Source organism: Caloenas nicobarica, chromosome 6, assembly GCF_036013445.1.
Source record: "Caloenas nicobarica isolate bCalNic1 chromosome 6, bCalNic1.hap1, whole genome shotgun sequence".
NCBI classification, from domain to species: Eukaryota; Metazoa; Chordata; class Aves; order Columbiformes; family Columbidae; genus Caloenas; species Caloenas nicobarica.
Genome location: NC_088250.1, coordinates 35,535,905 through 35,553,936, shown reverse-complemented (window position 1 = coordinate 35,553,936; position 18,032 = coordinate 35,535,905). Strand labels below are relative to the sequence as shown.

The window sequence follows — 18,032 nt, the reverse complement described above, 5'->3', positions numbered from 1 at the left end:
CCTCCCCATTAGATCAGAAACAGAGGTTCGACATCCCAATCATTTCTTCAAGCAGTTCTGCTTTTGTAGAGCTTGGTCACCTAATGACTGAGAAGAAATCATACTGTGTGACCTCAGTGATTATTTACAAAGATTAGGCCCCAAATCCTACCTACCAAATTTTCAAATAAGCAAAAGCAAATATCAAAAATAACCAATCAGCTCAAAATAATAAGTGTGCAATATCATGATAATTTCACTGGCAATTAATGAACAGAGAAACAAACGTACTTGCCATAAAAATTCCTACAGCTCTTTATCTACATCCTTATATTTAACTATAAATAAATGGATATAGCAGGCTGTATATGTGTAATTTACTCATGGTATTTAAGCAAGTACTGTACATAGAGGGCTTGACTGCAGCACTGAAAATTTGGCAAGATTTAATGGAGAATTTTTGTGGTTTTAGAAATGTTGGATCATGTTTTCAACAGGCGTCAAACTGATGGACAGTTACTGAGTAAATGCTGTCAATTTTATTACCTAAGTAGGAAGCACTGACTCAAAAAACATAAACCCAGCCTCACTCCTGCACCTCCTGATAGAAAAAAGGCCATATCTCAATGGCATATGGCAAACCTAGCTGCCAGCACTAAAAAAATGTTTGAAATTCTAAAGTGAATTTTCAGGGAAACAATGGGACGAGAGATCCAAAAGAAAGAAATGATGAGAATGCACATCACTGAATTTGGGCAATCTCCCTACTTGCTGAACAACAGATCCAGTCACCAGTTTTGAGAGGAAGCAGAGACAGGAGCAATCCCTGGCATGCAGATTCAAAAACAAGTATACAAGCTGAGGTTCAGCAACCGTACGTACAGACTTTACTTCAAAGCTGTTGCAATAAAACTAAAACATTTGTGAGCTTCAGGCTGCTAAACTGAGCTAAACAGGAAGAGCTGTTGCTCCTACTCTGCTTTTAGTGCCACTTTTTAGACACAAAACAAGTGGGAAAAAGAGCTAAAGAAATTATTTCAGTGAGCTCAGAAGCTCACAACGTATGAAAAATCAATACCTACTACCACATCCCAAGAAATGAATTAGAAGAAATGTGTGAAAACAATAAAGAAAACACAACATATGCTAGAATACTTTGCTGTATCCCAAGCACACAGTTCCACGGACATCATTTCAACACAAGATTGATCAAAAACTGGCAGGGCAGAAACACAACATCGAAATGCTCTTTCCGTTGTGTAGAGCAAACAGGTTTAATGTACATAAACATAAGTGGATGTATTTTGATCTGGGTAACTCTGGGCACTGCCGATAGCAGAGGTATGAGGACATGGTCCGATGGACCTATTCAGGGTCACAGAATAACTCAGGTTGGAAGGAACCTCTGCATTCAAAGCTAGACCAGGTCACTCAGGGCCCTGTTTGGTCCGAGTAGCTATGTTGTGTTCACACTGGTAGGAGAAGCAATGCACAGTCTCACATATAACTGTATCTCTAAAGCGATACGAAATCATGAGATTGTGAAACTGCACACATGTATACATGAATATCTGAACTAGAGTGTCTGATTTTATCCCTGTGCTGACAGGAATACAGCATGCTCTTAGCACGGTACACAGAAGCAAATCCTGTCCTTAGTAATCCCAACTGAACTGTGATAGTTTCTAATGGAATTTTACAGCATAAAAAAACATCGTAAGGAACACATCTCCTAACTAAACAGAAATCGATCTGAATGCTATGAAAGCCAAAATCGTACCAGGCTATAGTAAAGAAATTATTTGTGATATAGTTAGGTAGGTTTTTGTTTGTTTTCTTAATTCTGATCTGACTGCAACTCTGGAAAACAAAAAACACTTCAGCATGTCTCCAGAAATGTTCTGCTATATAATCATCAAAGATAAAACCTTCAGCTTTAGTGATATGCAAACGAAGACATGTTTGTTAAAAGGATTAACAAAGTTGTTCAAAGCATCTTTTTAGTCTACTCTGCTTCCAAACAAACAATAAACTGTCCGCATGCAGTGAGATTTGCTAACCCATAAACATAGCCAAATGGAGGAAGAAGATCAGAACCTTAATGAGTTTGGTCCCCTTTGAATTTTAGCTGATCAGTGTCACCAATAATTTCGACAGGCTCTAAAATAAGCACTTTCTGTCTTCAAAGTGCCTTGCAAACATCAACCAATTAATCCCTACAACTCTCCTCTGAGGTAGGTAAGTAGGTATTGTTATCCCCATTTTACAGTTGGGTGAACACAGTCAGAAGGGTTAAGTGATTTGCTGCAGGCCACAGATGGAGGTGGGATTAAAACACAAGAGTGACTATGATTCCTTTTAGAGGACAGCACTTTTTTTTCCTGCTGACTTCTCTGTGCTGACTTTAGACATCTTGGCCTTGTGGCAAGACTTAAAGGAAACAAAATAAATTCTCCTTGTTAAAAGCAAGCAACCATAAAGAAATCCGTCTTTCATAACAGTGCTGATAACGTTTTTGTTGCCTTGTACTGATGTACCTTTTAATTTTGTTCTAATATTCAAGTATCATTCCTTATATACAGAGACTTATTCCTGTGGTAATGCAACATGCTACCAGTTGAAAGATATGTCCTGCTCCTTTGCAGATTTTGTCTTTCTGCTTTCACATCAGTAACCTGAGGTGGCACCCTGCCCATAAGGTGGGCAGACACGCTCCTTCCAAGATCAGGGTAACAGTTGGTAGCTTGTTCCGCTGCAGCACAGACAGAAAGAAATGGAGACAGGGAGCTTTGAGAACCAAGAGCAAAGAAAGCCATTAACTGAAACCCAACTCCGCAAACCGCTTGTAGCCATTCTAACAGGCGTAAGATTGATACCTTTCCCACCTCAATGGAAAGATAAGATGGAAAAGGCAGAGTATATCCTTTTCCTCTCTATGTATACAACTTCGGGCCACTTGAAGACCTGTTTGTCATGAAGTCAATCCTGTGTATGGTAATTAATGTTCGAGTTTTATAAGGAAAACACTTTTGATCTAGTGGCAAGCAAGTCCACAACAGCAGATCCCTGGAATTTATTTTTAGAATAGAAAAATCTGCTAGTGTTTCCCAAACCTTGAGCACATTTTCTGTTATTTTTTCAGAAGACACTGCCCGCACTTTCAGAAGCCTTCCAGTGCAGGGATTGACATATAGAGAGAAAATCAGTGAATATTTGAAAATTATTCACTCCTTACTATATAGTACAGTAATTTCAGTCATATTGCTGGTTATTTGTTTTTAAGACACAATCACCTACGTGTACTGAAAGGATAGCTCCATTAATGCTAAAAAATAAGGAATAGTTTATTAATACACCATTGGAATTAATACACTACAGTGGTATTAATAGATTACATAAACCAGGCCTCATATCTCCTTTGTGTTTGGTGTTGCCAACAGACAAAGGTGTCATCAAACTTTTATTAGCTAGAAGTTTACTTTGTTAAAGACACTTGTGAAGCCTTCAGATTAAGTCAGTCATTCAACATAGTTAAATAAAAGGCAATTAATTTTTCTGCTTCTGTGGTAGAAGTGTATTTTTCCCATTAGAAATGTTTATTAGAAACTACTTTGCTCTTGAATGACCAGCACTTATGTCTCTTTTTAGAAGACAAAAACAGGTTAATGATTCACAACCGAGGGATTGTATTGTTAGCATAACTGTTTAAGAACACATAGGATTTTGAATCTCAGAGGGCAAGTTTTTCGTAACAAAAATGTGTATTACATGGATTAGGAAGAGTCTGATTTTCACAGTAATTCTGTGACCAGGAGAACACATAATGCAAAACATAAGCTTGGAAATTGCTATTTGCTAGCTCGGTCTTAAGAAGATTTGTAGCTAACTCTGAATTACATGCTCTGCAGAAACAGCTCCCTTCTTTTATCACTTTGGAAATCATTAACTTGCCCTCGATGGTCCTCCATGCAACAAAGGAAGTTTTCACATGGCTTTTCTGATAGAGGAAACAAAAGAGATCATAGATAACAAAACAGCAGTGTGAATGATAGTTTTAGAGGACCTCCAGCCAAACACGTCTCAGTGACATCTCATCAGATAGGGTATCAATCCCCAAATTTCTCACCACTCAGTGCTACTATGCTGCAGGGCTAATCCATGGAAATAGATCATTCCTCAGTTCCGAATTTCTTGTGTTATCTGTGAACACAAATAACTGAGTACCTGTCCCATGTCCCACTAATTAACAAAATCAGTTTTCACATGATGCGCTTTGCTATCACAAGTCTATCCGCACAGTAAAACAGAAGCGTGATAGCATTTGCCTACTTGGGCTGTAATTACACTTGCAGTTCCATGCGTCGATACCCCACATGTCAATGCACTCCATGCTACCCACCCCAATAAATAACCACCAACTCTCAAACTTGTCAAATAGCTCCAGAGTTCATGCACATACATATATTATTTTGCTCATCTGCAGCCATTGCCACAACCCACCTGCACTGCAAGAATATTTTAATGTCTTGCACTGCATACATAGAGAAAGAGCAATGTTTAATCTTCTATGCCGCTCTGAGACGAAAATATGTTCTCCATAAAAATACATCTGCCACCCATATGAATTTCTGGCAAGGTAGGATCCAATTTTCCCTGAGAGTTCATCTCCTCTATATGGAGCTCCATGTCTTGATTAGTTTTTTAGCACCTGTTCAATATGCATATTTCTGAAAATTTGGTTTGCATGTTTGCAAGTTCAGTAGGCTGGGGAGCCTTCCAAGCAGTGTCCCATTGCTGCAAACTGCACAGCAACTACTGGTGCCATGAGCTGGGCATCCTCCATAAGTGATAAAGTGAAAAATGATTATACGCACACGATCCTACTCATATATATAAAAAAATATCTCATCTGTTCATTTATCTGCCTGGTCATCTAACGATGGGCTGCAGGTTACTTGGGGCAAGTATTTTCCTGTTTGTATGTCTAGAAAGTAGTGAACGTATCACAGGTTCTATGGAAAATACAGAATGAATAGCAATAATTGTAATTTTGTCACACTTGCTTTTAAGGAAGTGCAGCAGAGTAGAATGATGGCAATGTATGGCTCGTCTTCGTATCTAAAAATGGGGATTCAGTAGAAGATTTTTTATTTCTCTAGAATTCTAGCATGGTATCCCTCTCAAATTTTTTTTGATATAAACTCTAAGTAGAGCTGAGTTTTCTGAAAACTGCTAATTCCTGAGTCATAATTGGTTAAAGTTGGCTTTGAATGCAACTTCTATGTGATAGTCCAGACCTGCTGACAAAATATGCATTACTATGAAATTATGATGTAGTTAAAGTACGTAATCACATAATAGGTCATATCTTACATACCATGTTTTTAACAAAAAGAAAGATAATCAGTGTTATTAATCATAACCAAACTCACACTCACCATAGGGCATGGGAAGGAGTTCTAGAGTTTTTGGAGGAAGAGTAACAGAGTGGCTCATGTCAAATACCTGGAAATATTTGTATCAAAAACTGGCAGCAAACTCGAAGCATGTAAAGTGGTAATATGGACATTTAAGAATAAAACCTCAGTCAAACTTTCATTGTATTCATCCCTTGAGGCTACTGGGGTAATTTGAGCATATTGTTACTACATAAAGAATGCCCTTCTCCCCTCTTCTTATTTCCTGTTCAAATTCCGACTGTAAGGAGTAAATCCATATAACTAAATCAATTATTCCCAACATAGTTACTCACTATGGTGTGAGTAGTGAGACTGGGGGGAATGACAACATGCTATTCTAATCAAAATCTGTTCTGCAAATCAGTTAAACTGCATGAATATCAACAGTACTGCAACCCCAGAGACAACTTGAAAGGAAATCCATTATTCTGGGTTGTTTTTTGTTTGGTTTGGTTGTTTGTTATTTTGGTTTTTTACTTTATATTTGTTTTGGTTTTCCCTTGCAAACCTATTTTATGATTGCTATTTTTATCCTAGATATATACAATTTCTGTGTTGTGGGTTTTTTTTTCTTTAGATTATCCAACTACTGGAAACAAATAATTACCAAAGATATTCACCCTTGAGACTAAAGAAAAAGACAAGCAGCTTTCCTGATATTAATGGGGAAATAAAGAGCTCGCTGTCTGCTATTTTTAGATTACAAGATACTAAGCATGAAACCCCATGGTTTTAAATGAAGTTGGCAGCACCATTATTATGACAATGTTTTATTTTCCTCCTGATTTCTATTATTTCCTTAACACATTCCTTGTAATGTTCCAAAGCTTTTTGGAACCATCATCATATCTCAGACGTGCTGGCAAAGCACCTGCAGCTCCTCGTTAGACTTCTCACCCAAACCACAGACGGCAGAGGAGTTAGCAGGCAACGGCAGCCCACTCGGGTCGGTCTGCAGAACCTCTCATCCCTCAGTAAGGACCATGCCCTTAATTCCTGCACCTCTCAGGAAACTCTCTTCTCAGTAGGGATGGGAGACAACTCTGGGGACTGAGTTGACTGTATGTTGAAGGGTATGCAGGACCTCTTGTCTTCCTCCTCCATCACGATTCCTGGACCAATGACTTCACCTGGAGCTCGCCTGGGGTACCCATGGCAACACGGGGCCCGACAACACACTTCAAAGAATTTTCTTGAGGGGAAATTCAAAAACCCAATTGTACGAACACATCAATCAGAGCGTGGCAAATACCCCTGTGAAGAGTAACGCCCCCGCGGGCGCTCGGGGCAAGTGCAGTTCCCAAGCCCTGGCGCTGCAGACAAAGGGCGGGCCGAGGCGCCCGCCCGGAGCCCGGGGCCGCGGTGACACCCGCCGGGGAGGAGCCATTTGCGGGCTGCCCCGGGGGCGGGGGGGCAGCGGGGGAACTTATAAGAGCCGCGTCCCGCCAGAAGAACCGGGGCGGGTGTTTGGTGCAGCTGCGAGTGACGGCGCTGGCAGAGGCGCGGCGGCAACAACAACTCGAGAGCCCGGGACCGTTAGATGGCTCAGAGCATGGACAACAGCCTTGACGGCCTGGATGTAAGTGCCGGGAGCTGCGCCGGCCGGCGGGGCCGCGCTGGCTGCTCGACGCCGCTGCTCCGCGGCAGGGGGACGACAGCCCCGGCTCCCCGCAGTGGTCGCCCATGTGCGCGCTGTTTGCAAACAAAGATGCCCTCGGCGGAAAGAGCGGGTGTCGGAGGGGAGGGATCGCCCCGAGCCGCGCGGGGAGCGGGGCCGGGACAAGGCGGGGGTCGCGGAGCCGAGCGCCGCGTTGCCTCCGGCTTCCCAGCCCGCGTAACTGCGGGGGTATGCGGGGCGCAAACGGGCAGGGCTCAGCCCCGGCCTCTTGCTGCTGCTGTGCCTGGCTGCAGCGCTTCGGACCTTGCTAGAGCTGCAGCCGCTGCTGGACTCCCGCTTCTTTCCTCGGGCTTTGCTTCTTAGCCGTCAGTTGCAGTGACATGTGGCGCTATTGTGGACTGAAAAACGCCAGTAGAGCAGTTAGAGACACGGGAATGATGAGGGGGGACACAAGCGAGGAAGTTTGGAGTGATGTAACGCCAGGGATGGCATCCCTGGGCCCCGGCGCCCGCCTTGACCCCGGGCTGTCGGTGTGCCGGGGCGCACGGCGGCGCGGGGAGCGGCGGCAGCGCCCAGCCGGCCCCTCCGGCCGAGCGGTGTCCCCATGCAGAGCCCGCTCTTCTGCCACGGGCTTTTGAGAGTAGTTAGGAGCAAACTGGAGATCTCTGGCAAGTTGCAACTTTAATCCGCAGTCAATGCCCGGCTGGGGCTGGTGCATCCCTGTGCGAAGTGCTGCGGGATCCTCGGGGCGCGTCCCGCGCGGGGGTCAGGGGCTCATGGTACACGGGGCATGAAAACTAAAATCTGAAAACCCGAGGAATTGTACAAGGCCAGGTGGCACTCGCCCGCCTGCATTGCTTTGCAGCGTGGTGGCCAAAACCGTTGGTGGTTTCCTGATGTGCTTTCATGCCCTCACCAGAATTTCGCTTCCTTTTTCCACTGCTGCACTTGGTTCACAGTCTGGCTCAGCCCAGCACCAGCCCGCGTCACCCCTGCCCCGCCACTGCAACGGGTGGGGAACAAAGGCAGGGAACGTGGCTACTCGTGATGACCCTCCACGGGGTATGAGTTCCCCTGCTTAAGGTCACCTCTTCCTTTCTTTTCTTTATGGGCTTCACGGTTTTTTCCCCCTGTCTCTGTGTGTGGAGCTGTCAGTTGCTTCTCAGCAGGGAATTCTTGCTATTATTTATCCTTTATTACATCAGCCGAGAGTACCTTCTCCGTTTCTCCTTGACCCCATCCAGCTAATGAGAAGGGGCTTTGGGGCAGCAGTATTACCGTCTAAGTGTATTTTTTTTTTATAGCTCTCTGTTGTAAGAGTTAAATGTCATGGGTAATATTCTGTGCAGACTAACCTCTTGCATCCAGCACTTCGGGGCTCCTCCATCTGTAGTACGCATCTAAATTAGAGCAGTGAAGTGTCCAGAACCAACAACATTTCTGGGAGTAGCCATTATCTTTCTTTTCCCTTTCATGCCCTGGCCTTACAAGACCTTAGTCCTTAAAGACAAAGGAAGTTTTTTAACTTGTTCTTATTTGCTGTATATCACATATATATTTTAAAATTGTGGTTTTCCATCTGGTTTTTAAAAAGTTTGCCTTTTCATGATGATGGAGACTGTTCAGGCAACTCTTAACATACTGACATATTGAGTGAGCTTTTGCAGAGAAGCTAACTTCTAAATTTTTTTTTTTTCCTTTTAGCTGTCCTCTGGGTTCACCATTGAATTTTCTGATAATGGCACAGATGAGGTTGGTTCAGGTGACTATGGAGACTACGGAGAGCCATGCTTTCAGCATGAGAATGCTGATTTCAACCGGATCTTCTTGCCAACAATCTACTCCATCATCTTCCTGACGGGAATAATCGGCAATGGATTGGTTATTGTTGTTATGGGCTACCAGAAGAAACAAAGGAGCATGACTGATAAATACAGGCTGCACCTCTCTGTGGCTGACCTCCTTTTCGTCATCACCTTGCCATTCTGGTCTGTGGATGCGGCCATAAGCTGGTACTTCGGGAATGTTCTGTGTAAGGCAGTTCATGTCATTTACACAGTCAACCTCTATAGCAGTGTCTTGATTTTGGCCTTTATAAGTTTAGATCGCTACCTGGCAATAGTCCATGCTACCAACAGCCAGCGACCACGAAAGCTGTTGGCTGAGAAGGTGGTGTATGTGGGCGTGTGGCTACCAGCTGTGCTTCTGACAGTGCCTGACATAATTTTTGCCAGTACTAGTGAAGTAGAAGGAAAGTATCTATGTGATCGCATGTATCCTCATGAAAACTGGCTGATTTCTTTCAGATTTCAGCATATCTTGGTAGGACTTGTCTTGCCTGGTCTAATAATCCTGACTTGCTACTGTATTATAATATCTAAGCTGTCACATTCAAAAGGCCACCAGAAGCGCAAAGCCTTGAAGACAACGGTTATCCTCATCCTCGCCTTCTTTGCCTGCTGGCTGCCATATTATATCGGCATCAGCATCGACACATTCATCTTGCTAGGAGTCATCAGACATCGTTGCAGCTTGGAGACGATCGTGCATAAATGGATCTCCATCACCGAAGCCCTGGCATTCTTCCACTGTTGCCTGAATCCAATTCTGTATGCCTTCCTGGGTGCCAAATTCAAAACATCAGCACAAAATGCTTTGACATCAGTTAGCAGAGGGTCAAGCCTCAAGATTCTTTCAAAAAGCAAACGTGGGGGACATTCTTCTGTTTCTACAGAGTCCGAGTCTTCAAGTTTCCATTCCAGCTAACGCTGCTCCTTGCCATCATTTTATAAATAGACACTTTAAAGTCAGGCAAGATTTCAGAAAAACAAGACTGACCATAATGTACAGATTTATTTACAGTTGGAATTTTATATTGGTTCTTTTAGTCTTTGTGAAGTTTAATTGACTTATTTATATAAAAAACCCCTTTCGTATTGATGATAAACTGTCTAGGCGGGTCCTGTGGACAAGTGGTTAGTTCACAAAAGTTTTAGTGCTTGTCTGTATGTATAGATATGTGAACTAAACACTTCTGGATTGTAGCAAGTGACTGTTAAAAGTTTAGAAACTATTTCTCTGTTGTTTATATGTAAATGTCTTCAGTGTTGCTGTTAAATTCTTAAAAATTTTGGCTGGAGTTTTTTACCTTATTACAAGATGTTTGGTTTACAATAGCTTAACTCTGCTGTAGAAATGGCACTTATAACCAAAGCCGCCTCCTCTGTTACATGCTAGGGATTTTTTCCCCATTCTCAGTAACTGATGGTTTGCAAAAAATTCTGTTCAAGGTAAATAAAAGTATAAGACAAAAAGTTATTTTGAGTGGTATTTTCATTTCTGTTTTTTTTTTTTTTCTCAGTGCTTTTGTTTGCAATTCTCAATGCACAATAATTTCTTTGAAAATTGCAGGGCACTTGGATGAAAAGCAGGAAAATGACTTTCAGTACATAGTGATTATTCAGTTGACACCTGTGTGTCCCAAGTAATTTGGTTTTTTTCACCAGAATACATTCATTCCAGTTAACATTATCTTTAAAATGATTTAAACTATCACTTTAAACAAAGAACTTTCACAAGGCAATATATCTGCAAATGAAAACCAATCTATTTAAGCAATTGCTAAAAGTTTACAGCCTCTTTATAAAGTCAATCCTACATTCTGCCTTTTGCTGTTCTTCTAAATTTAGTTTCACATGGTAATAGTAATTAAGTAGTTGAATCAAAGCCATTTTGCTTTTTGACTTTGCATTTGGATGAGAAATAGTTATTGGTGTATCTGTGGAAGATAAGTGTTTTTTCTCTGGAGTTTTCCCTATCCTGTCTACATCCACATTTTCTTAAGATAATATAATCTTCTTAACATTCTTTTTAAAAATCCAGAATGTGTACCAATTCTCTTTAAAAATATGTTTTTAGTAGAAACCAGCCAGACTACAGAATTTCCAACAATTAAAGTTGAAATCCTATTTGTCTCAGTCACATCTTCATGTTAGTAGAGTACATTCAAAAGTAATGAACACCCAGGACGACAGAGCTATTGTGAATATTCGTATGTTCCTACACTAAAAAAACAAACACAACTGTCCTATAAATATTTAACTGTTTGGAAGGCAAAAAAAGTAAAAACCAATACCTATTAGCACACAGAACTGAAATAAGCAACATGGATATTTCAATATTGCCCAGAAAGAAGGTGTTTTCACAGCATCCTAGTGATTTTGTGAAGCATGTACCACTATGTTAAACTACACATTAAATTGCATGGTTTGTTTCAGCTATAAATACAAGACCTCTCTGTTTTCAACTTCCCTACTTCAGTCAGAAGGCTGCAACCTTGATTGCGTCCTGCCTGCTTTTTCCCTTGCAAGGATGGTAGAAATCATCTGATTCTATGTTGAGCTGACTCAATTTGCTGAACCAGCACAAAACTAACCCAACAGAAAAAAAAATTTTCCAGCAATTTAGTGAATTGAATGAGCTCAATGAGGAGTCCAACAAGCACTGCAAAAGTGCAAGACCCTGTAACCTGGAGCCAGGCACGAGGAGAGAAAAGTGTGAAAAAAAGAGAAGAGGAAGGTGTCCCCTTTCAGGAATTAAACTTTTAGGTCAGTTCAACCCTAATGTCTTATCTTCACTCAACATAATATAAATTAACAGAAAAAGATGCATTGTCAAGAAACAAAAGGTCTCACTTTCATCAAGTTGCTCCTTGTTAGGAGAGTTGAGAAATGAGGAAAACATGGTATAGGAGCAGAACTTCTTAAATGGTTTATTTTTGTTGCTCATTTGTGTGTTTTCTTAATTTAGTGAGGGTTTGCCAGGAAGAATTTGTTGTTCTAAACGATTCTGATTTCCACCACAGCCCAATCAATCACTGTAATTTAACTGCACTTATTGGCTATCAACACACTGTTGCTTATTTGTTGAGGAAATATTTAGAGCCCTCTGGCATGAACTTCGATTATTCCCATTACACTTTACCATCAGCTAACTGTTACCTCAAGCAGAGAGTAAGCAGGAAAGAGGGTGCACAACAGAATAAACTCAGCCGTCCATGTTACTGCCAAAGACCACTATAAAAGGACACTTTAAACAAACAACAGAAAGCATTTGTGTAGAAAATAAATTAGCAAAACTAAAACACAACCCATGCCCCAGAGGAATGAGACCTTCATTAGTTTTATAAAACTGTCATTGTTTTCAGTAGAATTAGTGAAACTATGGGCAAAAGAATGTATTGAAAAGAAGTTGCAAGATTATTAGGGTTTTGCTTCAGCAAGAAAAATGAGTAAAAATCAATGTGTATTTCTTTTTAAATAGCTTTATATATCTATAAATAAGAATAGAACATATATTTTTGCTGTTTACAGAGCAAATATTTGCAAAAATAATTCAGTTGTCATGAGGAAACATAGTAAGAAATTATGAAGCCAGTTCTGTCCTTTTACCTCTGAGTAAGTCACAGCAAATTGGGCAAATGTCTCTGAGTCACTGAGCTATTCCAAATACAGCCTGTAAAAAATCTGAATTTATTTCCCTTTAAAACAAAATCACCTTTAAGCTGATTTTTGTTGAGGCTCTAACTTTTTACGTCTTTGTGAATGAAAAGTAGTTCCAGTAAATGCATTTCTCAAAGTGTAAATTCAGTGACAGGTGAATAGACCTAATTTTGTAATCTATCCACTGAACAAGTCCACATACATCAAGAACTTTCCAAAGCTTTCAAAGAGACTTCCCAAGTCTTTTTCCAAATCATTCCTCTCTATTATATAGAATAATCAAAATGACACTCTTAAAGATATACACAACGCATGGTCTCAGCATTTTCTTGATGTCACAAAATAATGGCTGTGCTCAAGTAATTTTAAATATGCAACTCAAGATACAGAAAACAAATGTGAGTACTGGTGAGTATTAGTTACAAACCAGTTTAAAAAGTTATATGGTAATTAAAATGTTTATAATGTATTTACAAAGAAATACATTACAATGTATTTATGAACACTCTTTGCACAGAATTCAGTCACTAAGTATTTTGCCATGGTTGTTACAATGTGCTAACAGCAATAAGGGACTAAAACATGGATATTCACCTAATACTATAATGCACACATTTTGAGTGCTTAAGATTAGTTAGAAATCCTCTGGATCACACAAGGCTAAACCAAGAACAGAATGTGTACATAAACTTACTTTTGCTTCCTCTGAAAGGCTGTTTGGAAGTAAAGTTAGAATACTTCAAGCAGTGGGATAAAATTACACTATAATCCATTATTTGTATTGCATATTTTTACTCTAATCAGCTTGTGCAGAGTCCACATCAGAGGAGCATGTGAAACGAGGAGCAGTGGTAGTGAGCATGTCAGGGCTAATGTATGCAGGCTATAGAAGGCAGCCAGTAAGGTGGAGTTTCTTGTTTTTTCTTGGCTAGTCTTATGACACAATCATTATACAGGGGGTTCGACTTCTATGGATTTACATAAATCAAAACAAAATCACCATGAAACTAAAAAGGAAGTCGCAGTAATAACATGGAGCCATTCATACAAATGAATGGTTTATCTTGTGATGGTTGAGTTCTAGTTGGACAATGTACAAAGTGACCACCTCTAGATGTTTGGTTGAAAAGGCCATTTTTTATATTGTTTGGGAAAGGAAACAGCATGACGAGGAAGTACTTCCTTGATCAGGCATGCCTCCAAAATCCCCTAACAATGGAGTATTCTCATATTCTCATAGTGCTGAAACTTAGGAAACACTTAAGCAGATAGGGCAGCAGAGTTTTTGCTCAAAGGATGCCACTCCCTCACTTTATGTTTTGAAAGAGCTATACAGGCTCTTTTTCACAGCCATAAATCACATGTCAATTGAAATTATATGAGCACTGGGATTATTTCTTATAAAGAAGGCAAAGATTTCTTAAAACCTTTTATTTTTAGGCAAAAAAATTTCTGTCACTTTTAATTTTCTCTGAAAATCTTTAATCTTTAACAGGATGAAGTTTAAAGATCATTTGTTTTAACATTGACTTTATTACTATCTTCCCACAATTCTAGTTCTAACAGGACATAGAGTAAAACAATGCTATGTTTATTGGTTTTGAAACATATTTTAGTAGCACTTGATTTTAAGTGTACTTTGTGCTTATTTATATATATATATTTTTAATATAAATATATCTACATATCAATAACTATGTAGATTATAAGCACCATTTTCAGTTGTTGATGCAAGTCATCCAGGCTCCACTGACTTCAGAGGAGCCAGGAGTCATTACAGATGTAGCAGGTATTGACTAAAATTACGATTTTCTTAAAAGGACAGACAGCTTCAGCGACAAACTCCCACTGAATTCAGAGACAGGAGGGTACCTAAAGAATTATGCTTCCTAAAGTGTATAAACTTATAGCCAAATCAATTACAAATGCAGATTATGAGTTCCTCTGATTTCAGCTACAGTAAGAGATCTACAAGAAATAAAATCTTTCAGTATGGAGCAGGTGGAACTGCTCTGCTGAACACAACAGAAATAAATTTTCAGCAAAATGGTTTTCTCTTACTGGAGGCATGCAAGCTTTGCATACCCAGCTATCAACAGCCTGACAGTAATTTGTCTTCGGTGGCACAGTGTTTGAAAGAAATAGGTCAACATTTAAAATATCCTTATCTTTTGGAACTCACACCAGGAGCATATTCTCACCACACAAACATGTCAAACTGAATAGAAATGATGAGGGTTTTTTTAAAGGGTTACATTGTGAAGAGTTCTTTGGCTTCTGTTTTGGTTTGGTTTGGGTATTTTTGCTGTTGATGCGGCCTTTTGTTTCTACTATCCTCTTCTTACAGCTTCTATTCTACTTGACTTTTCCTTTAAAAATATATCCTTATAGAGTTCTTAACAGCTCTGTTCCATTAAGACTACACACAATATCCTGGACAAGTAAGAAAAAATAAAGAGACTGTTCAAAGAAAAATTACAGCCTTCAGAAGAGTTTCTATACCTTCTCATGTGCATTTCCCTTCCAACATCTGCTTTTCTTTAGCAGAAAGATAAATTACTTCTATATCATATGAAAAGTTTAAACTCAAAGGCTGGTTTTATTCTCAAGTTTCTTAAAGTGCAATCACAGCACGGATTTGTTTACTGTTTCGGTGGTTTTCTATTCAGCACATTGTAATCAGCCAGATCTCCTGAAGAGACACCTGGGTAAGAAAGGCTGAGCGGGCCCCTTACCTGCTTGTCAGTGCCATCCCTGATGCCAACACAGCCACAACACTGGCTGGCCATCAATTTGCTCTCACTACTGATGCGCTCTGCCAGGCTACAGTCAGACCAGACAGCAATAATTATCACTGGTAATATTCCTAAAGTGTCACCTTGCCAAAGACTCCTCAACAGACATAATACAGAACAAACCTGAAAAGTTCAAATAGAACATCTTTCCTTAACTGTCATAACTACTCAACCTTTTATTGGACAACCCTCTCGTCACCTTTCTTATGGTTTCACCTTTTTAGTACTGCCCCCTCTTAGGCTTTCTTCTCTTTTGGGAATATATCTAACATTGAAAATATCTTTAAAAGCACTCATTCTGCCAAGTCTGTCTGCATGAGTTCACCAAAGAAGAAACATTGGTATGCTTGGTAGTAGAAAACGAAATTGGGACCTCAGTTTCCACAGGTCAACTCTGTCTCTGTAATCTGTGGAAAGTAAGAGAATAATCCTGGTTTTTTAAGGATGTGTTTTAATATGACAGAAATAGATGTGTCCTGTCAATATTAGGCTCACTGCAAGCCTGAAATCTATTACCATGCTCTTTGGAGAGGTATTACATCTGATCTACAAGTGTTACATACACTGTTGGAACTCACAACAGGACTGCATTGGTAAGAGAAGCTAGAGTCTGTAACATGAATAAAATGGAAGAAGGGATCATTGTTCAAGCACATGGTTTCGTGTTAGATTTAAGTTGATGACAAATTAGATTTAATGAGTTCCTCCCCCCGCTTACATAGTATTTACTACTTTCCTTTCCATGGCCTTTCAGGTGATGCACCCCACCCCCTTTGCTTGCTCTCTTTTCCCCCAGCCCCACTGGGGTGGTTCTTTCACAGCGTTCTCCTGTGTGGCACTGGCACTCACAATGCACTGTCACAAGGCAGCTGAGCTGATCTACTCACCAGCAGGACCAAAAAGGACAGTCTCGTGCTTCTCAGCCCCCTTCCTTCTCTCCTTTACTATGCATGCCCTCAACTTCTGCTCCTCATGCGACTCATTGTGCAAGCCAGTTCAGCTCTTGAAGACTGGAGTTTCACAGGAATTGGAAGCAATCTAACTTCCTCTGCTGGGAAGGTCTTCAGCCTCCCTCCCTCCCTTCCTCTTCTAATCATTTCATTTGATATCTTCAAGAGCCTCCAATTCTTAGTCCTGTGGACCTGTCTCCTGCTGTGCATGATCTATTGAATCAGTCACACTTTCTTTCAAACAGACTTAACTGACTAAATAGATAGACAGTATCTATATTTTTTCTAATTTATTTTACACCATTTAAATTAAGTTAGTTAGCTCAGAAAGATTGCTGAATACATCGAAGATTACAAAAAAAAAAAGACAGGCACATGGCTCAGCAAAGAAGGGTTATAACAGACTTTTTTGCACTTTTTCTTTCAGCAGCAATTAGCTCTTAATTTGACTCCCTGTATTTGGGAAGCCCATACACCACAGAAAATGTACCAACAAAATAAAGCAATTAGATTTCAGCCAGCATAGTGAAGTGAATTGTGTTTCTAAGAAGTCAAAAGCCAGAGCAATTGCAAGAGTGAGGTTGGAATCATGCACCTGGGAGCTGTGGGGGAAGCAAAGAAGTGGGACCCCGTCTTTTGAGGCAGCAAACTGTTAAACTGGCTTAACTATCTTCTCAAAACTTCCTTGAGTAAACAGCCAAATTGTTAAACAAACATAAACCAGTTCTCAGGTAGAGGGCAAGAGTCAAAAAGGTATGAAGAGAATAGATGCCCCTCTATAAGGGAAGCGAGCCCTGCTTCCTCCATAACCAAATTATGATTACATGACCATGGTCCTGCAGAGAACTTTTCCATGAAATAAGGCTCAAGAAACAGGTATTGAATAGCAGTATTTTAAACTAAAGAGATCTGTCATAGCATGATTAGTCATGTTCTTGATTATAACCTATATTATTAATCAGATTTAATGTAGTTATTTGTTAAGACACGCTGTAAATCCACATTCATATATACACTCCACAGGGCTTTTTGAATGTGATGGATGTTTCTATGATTTTTAAAAGCAGAATCCTTGAAAAGCAGAGAGCAGGTTTTTTCTTATTTAACAACCAATAAATTTTAACAGGGCTTCCTATTAAAAAAAAAGGAAAGCATTTAGTTTAAGTATTATGTTGTAACCCTGTCCTTCTTATAATTAACCTATCAATTAAGAAGAAAAGAAATTGCCTCTTGGTATGAAATCTGCTTAGGAAAAAACATTAGATCCCTGCCTCAAATGCACGCTTAGTTCCACTGAAGAAATGTGGTCAGCCCAGTTATGTTGAAGCTGAACTAAATATACTCAGACTGTACAGTCCAAACGTGTGGAGCTTTATGGCTCTCCTAATACTCTGCAATGAAGGGAGAGGGCCTGGCAACTGCATGAATATTCAGTGTAGTGCACACCAATCCAACTGCCTAACCATACTGCAGCCCAGAGAATAAACAGTCAAGAGCCACAATTCCTTCAATCTACTCACTCTTGCTTTTTCCTACAAGCTAGTAGGGAGAGATTATTAGGAAACTTTGTCCCCTCATCAAGCACCTTGTGGGCACTCTGTAATAAAAACTGTGACAGACGAAGGATACAAGATCCTTTGTCTGTGATATTTAAGAACCACTCTGTTACTCAGGTGTTTGAAAGAGATCCTGTTCATTCATTCACCAGTTTCAGTAACAATTAAAAATCA

General features: G+C 40.2%; 1 protein-coding gene across 1 annotated transcript; it reads left to right on the top strand.

The window, feature by feature from the left end:
* The first annotated feature begins 6,952 nt into the window (after positions 1 to 6,952).
* On the top strand, positions 6,953 to 10,285 carry CXCR4 (C-X-C motif chemokine receptor 4). The gene is made up of 2 exons (XM_065638051.1): positions 6,953 to 7,017; positions 8,761 to 10,285. Exons 1-2 carry the CDS (start codon positions 6,979 to 6,981, stop codon positions 9,820 to 9,822), a joined length of 1,101 nt encoding a protein of 366 aa, XP_065494123.1. The 5' UTR covers positions 6,953 to 6,978; the 3' UTR covers positions 9,823 to 10,285.
* Positions 10,286 to 18,032: the final 7,747 nt, after the last annotated feature.